The 4,998-nt window shown below is 41.9% G+C and overlaps 1 protein-coding gene across 1 annotated transcript; it reads right to left on the reverse strand.

Annotated features, from left to right (window-relative positions):
• Positions 1-2,078: 2,078 nt before the first annotated feature.
• LOC147429768 (large ribosomal subunit protein P2-like) lies at positions 2,079-3,530 on the reverse strand. The gene is made up of 3 exons (XM_086496011.1): positions 3,372-3,530; positions 2,468-2,700; positions 2,079-2,368 (listed from the first exon to the last, which is right to left on the reverse strand). The coding sequence occupies exons 1-3, from the start codon at positions 3,457-3,459 to the stop codon at positions 2,342-2,344; spliced, it is 348 nt and encodes a 115-aa protein (XP_086352137.1). The 5' UTR covers positions 3,460-3,530; the 3' UTR covers positions 2,079-2,341.
• Between the last annotated feature and the right edge of the window lie 1,468 nt (positions 3,531-4,998).

The following is a 4,998-nucleotide window of genomic DNA, read 5'->3' on the forward strand; positions in this document are numbered from 1 at the left end:
GGCTTTGCTTGCTTTACATTGAGCAACATTGCAAAACAACACGGATGATAATGCCGTCGAGTATATTTTTGTGTGTTACAAGGCTACAAGCAAAGGTTGGAGATTGTATCGCATGCATACAAAGTTAGTTGGCCAAATTGTGTTGTTGTTCTTTACACTGAAGACTTGATACACTTGACCAAATGGAATACATACTGTTAACTAAAAAGATGATTTGAATGCCTCTTTCTGAGATGGCTTTGGATTCTTGCATCATTATTTGAGTAGATAATCTGAGCAACGTGGAGGTATAGCATTGTGTCAAATAATATAAATTAAGACATTGTTGAGTAGATTCGGCCTTGAGGACTCCTGTTGGTACTATTATGGAGATGATCCATAGGTTTGAAACTAAGTTTTCATGGTGTAGGAGACAACTTTGATGTCACTCAATTAGCAAAGTGCTGGTTTGCCTGGCAATAATTAGCATCAATAGGCAGGACATCCAGTTTGGACAGTGTTCGAAGAGATTTATGCATAGCCCAAGTCAAATGATGAGCAAGTTGTCACTCATCATGGAATCCAATGCTTAATGGACGTTAAATGCAAGAAATTAACTTCGTAAATTTGCGAAGATTTTGAGTGAATCCAAAATATATGCGACACATTTTATTATATGTTCGTCACATAGCCTTAAAATAAAGCTTTTTAACAATCATTCACTCAAAGAGTTTACACCATGTATTCAAAAACACTCCTGCATTCCTCACATTTCCAAATTACTTCCGTCGCCATGCTCTTGAAGTTCTACTTATTTCCACTTCACTACACTTCCAATTTTACTAAATTGACTGTTTTTCATCACCTTCAGGGCTTGAAATTTTCTACACACGGCTGCCAAAACATTGTAAACTAAATTAGCACCTGAAAGGGTCTTCACAGTATTTGACCATCAAGATGGAACTACAGGAACTTGGAAATGATGAGACTTTCAACTGTCACCTCGTAAAGAGAGGAGAAATGAAACAACTAGTAGCTAGCTTGCAGAATTCCAACAAATCTACCCCAATGAAATTTCCCTTCAGACTAATGACAATTAATCTGCTTGTTTTACAGGAGAGAGAAAAACCTTGCCAGGCAGAACACTGAACCCCTCGTCACAATTCTTCATCGCGCACAGGAGCGCACACGCACACAGAATGAAAACATTAGCATGCATAGGCATGGATAGGAGAGGCGGTCACAAATGCACACCCCTCCGATCACTCAACACTTAAAGCTGAACGAGGCCAGGATCGGACAACGCACCAACACGAGGGAATGAGCATGTTGCAAGCATGGCAGATGATCATTCACAAAGGCATTGATTTCAGACACAGAAACAGCCAACCCCAATCCCCTCCCCCCAACAAAAATAACTCTTCCATTCACTTGGCAGAGTGAAATGTCCCTATTCACAAGCAAGCGTTTCATATTGAAGAACCTACCTCCACACTTCTTACAGAAAGGACACAGCAAGCAAAGGCATGCTCTGCCGCTACCCTCCCTCAGTCAAGCCTAAGATGTCATGTTCTAGACTACAAAAACCCTTCAGATGCCACTGCACACGGGCACAATGAGTACAATCATCATCCCCAGTCGTCTTGCATAGGTCGAGACCCTTCAAAGCTTCATGTAAGATGGATAGAGCGAAGGCGATAATGAAATGCTTTTCTCTCCAACCATAACTAAAAAACAAATAAAAAAAGAACAATTGGACAAAACAATTGAGCATGCCACTTGCATCGAAAACACATTCTTTCCCACACTTCACAAAGTTCATGAGGCATTTAAATTCAATTTTCCTGGAAAGGTCTTACCAAGACGCAGACTTGGTCTTATGACCACAATGTGGTAAACCTGTGCAAACCAATGCATGTGTATGAAGCTAACAAGCAGACCTTAAGCGTCAGTTAACCTTACTGCTCTGTAGAACCATTATAATCACCACCCAACTGAGCATACACAACGTCATGCATGATTAGATACATCTCTTACACCCTCCTACACCTCTTCATCAACATGTACATGTGTGTGTGTGTGTGTGTCTCCCTGCAGTATAGTTAACCAAAGAAATGAGCATTACACCCTTCGACGATACATATGCTTGCCTGACCCTGCTCTCAAAAATAGCTCGATTTACTTGAGCACCACCTTGACAAATGTCACTACAAAGGGTTGATCACAAAACTGCTCTATGATTAAAGTTATCCAAAACCTGGCCAAGTTCATTGCCAGAACCAGTATACAAAGTTTGAAATCTCATTGACTTGTAAAGCATCCATGAGACTTCCAGTTGTAGTCGAATCACAAGAATAACAATTTAGTCGAAGAGACTGAAGCCCATGTCCTGCAAAAAAAAGAGAAAAAAAATCAGCAATTCCATTGATATAACATGTATCAACTGCAGTCACAGTAAAGAAAATTGAATTTTTTACACTAGGCTTACATCATCAGATTCCTCCTTCTCTTCTTTCTTCTCTTCCTTCTCCTCCTCTGCAGCAGGAGCAGCAGCACCGCCACCGCCACCGCCGCTGCTGGCAGCAGCAACTGCAATACCTCCACCGCCTCCACCACCAGCTGCGAACCTTTCCCTTCCTAGAGCTAGGACTTCATTCACATCCTTGCCTCCCAACTCCTTGAAAAAGAGGTCAAGTTTATCATCATCAACCTCAGCTCCAACTGCAGTACATGTAAACAGACCATCAAAACCTTAACTTCACAGCTCCAAAAAAAAACAACCACAAATTCCAACATCTTCCCATCAACTAAAACCTCTCCTTCCTGATCAACTGACGGTAAAAGGACCAAAGTCAAGAGAAACATCATTTATTGGAAGTATAGATCTTCAAAAGACAGACCACTCTGATTAAATATGCGGCATGAATGGCATTACATGCAAAAAAAAAGCAAGAAACATAATGTTTCGATCGGCTCTATGCACGAATAGGAAACTTGACTGGGATGATCAATGGCGCTAAATGCCAAAACAGATAACTAGTATGACGATGAACTGTAGGGATCCCTTCACATGCACAACTAGAAACTTCGATGGGAGAAATAACGGCGAAAGATGGGCAATTCATCGTGACGATTCCTATATGAGACAATCTCCTCGATTTCGTAGGAGGAAAAACTGCCAGCAAACGGAACTGATTAAGGCAGGAGCTCCTAATCCAACTAACAGTGAGAGTAGATCATTGGAGCAGAAGGAAGATGCTCGTTCTACGCGTGCTGTCCAGAATCGGCCCAAGGGAACTGAGTAAAGACGATGTCAATCAACAAATATTGAAATACTCATGGGCAGACAGGAAGATCGGTTGCGCACACAAAGCTAGAGCAGGCGCACCTACCAGAGCCAAGAATGGACCTGATGTCTTCAGGGCCTGGAGCTGCCTTGCCGCCGAGCAGCAGTAGCAGGTACGCGGCGACAACCTTCATTTTCGACCTCGCTCCGACCTCAAGCCCTGCAGATGCCTTTGGCAACGAAAGACTCTTCCTTTTCGCAACGACCCACAATAAACCCTAGCTTTCGAGGGCTTGAAAGAGCCATGTTCGAATCTTGCCGCTAGCATTTGGGAACCCATCTAAGAGCCCCGTCACACCTAGTGGCTACAAAGGCCATGTCAAGTGGTTACAGCGCTTGTGGGGGTTGTTGTATGCACTGTAACCTGCTAAAGTTTTCATAAATAGTAAAAAATTCGGGTATTTAACTTGTGCAAGCTGTAATCGTTGCAAGCTTGTGGGTAGTTAGAGGTCTGGGACCCTTTTTCGAGAACTAGACAAAGATCTTGCTTGTATTATTTGTTGGCAGCCCTCCCGTTTCAACCCACGATCTGTGGAATGTCGTATTGTGTTACGGTACTTGGTGTTGAGGGCTGTAGATTCCACTCGATCCCCTCTAAACAATAGGCGGTATGGGACTCTAACATACACAGCATAGGTGTGCCTCTTACTATGCAATAGGCATGCCCCATACCGCTTGTGAGAGGCTCCTCAAGGGTCTCCTCTACAAATCCATATAGCCCTCGATTCCCAAGGTTGGCTCATGTCTCATCATCATCAACATCCCGTCATCAAACCATATGGACAACCTGCCATCTACCATCCCTAGTGGAAGATGTGGAAGATGGCATACCATCCCCCACAATACCCAACAGTGGGATGTGGAAGATGCACGGTGCTTGTAATGACCTAGTGTACCTTATCAAATTTTTGCCTCTTTAAGTGTTTCTTTTCTTCATTGTATGTAGTGATATTTGTATGCATATAATTTTACATGCTTACTAATTATTACATGGTGTTTAGTGCATTAAGTGGATCCAGTGCCATATGTCACATTTTCCCTGTATATGTTCATAGTCAAGGACGATATGATGCAAGGGCAGGATCATGTCATCAAATTATAATTTTGACAAGTTTAAATTACTCAAAAAATAAATAAAAAATCAGTTTGATCACTTAAAGATATATTAGAGTAATCAAATGTAAATTTGATGTTAAACAAGTAATTTTCTCTCTAGTTTAGAGAGAGAAATATGCATGATGGAATTTCTTGGGAACAAAACCACCTAAAACCAACCATGAGACGACAATCTTAATGTCAAAGAAGCCACCCAATAAATGGGGGAACTGACAGGAGGAGGTCAAAAGCTCTAGAATTTCCATTATGATGTAGTAATTTTATTAAGAAACCTGGCATCAAATTGGATTTCAAATGACCTCCAAAACCCCGTCCAAACATCATTTCTAGTATTCCAAAAGTAGTATGGGAATTGTAGGGAAAAGCTAGCATGCAAAAAATTTATCCACTGCATGTCATAAGAAAATTACTCTAAATCAGCATAGGAAGGAGAGGTCACCCCCAAAACTAGGGGAGGACACCAAAAGTGGGGCTAAAGGCTTGGTGGGCAAGGCTCCGGCTAAAAATAGCCCAAGCCTCACCTTTACATGGTGTCGTCTCTTTCTTTGGGAGTGTGT

The sequence above is a fragment of the Adiantum capillus-veneris genome, chromosome 22 (assembly GCF_014529385.1).
Source record: "Adiantum capillus-veneris isolate H3 chromosome 22, ASM1452938v2, whole genome shotgun sequence".
NCBI classification, from domain to species: Eukaryota; Viridiplantae; Streptophyta; class Polypodiopsida; order Polypodiales; family Pteridaceae; genus Adiantum; species Adiantum capillus-veneris.

Coding starts and splice junctions, on each gene's coding strand:
- LOC147429768 (XM_086496011.1), bottom strand. CDS start 3,459: ATGAAGGTTGTCGCCGCGTACCTGCTACTGCTGCTCGGCGGCAAGGCA. Junction 2,701..3,371: donor CAGGTCCATTCTTGGCTCTG/GTAGGTGCGCCT, acceptor CATGTACTGCAG/TTGGAGCTGAGGTTGATGAT. Junction 2,369..2,467: donor AGAAGGAGGAATCTGATGAT/GTAAGCCTAGTG, acceptor TTTTTTTTGCAG/GACATGGGCTTCAGTCTCTT.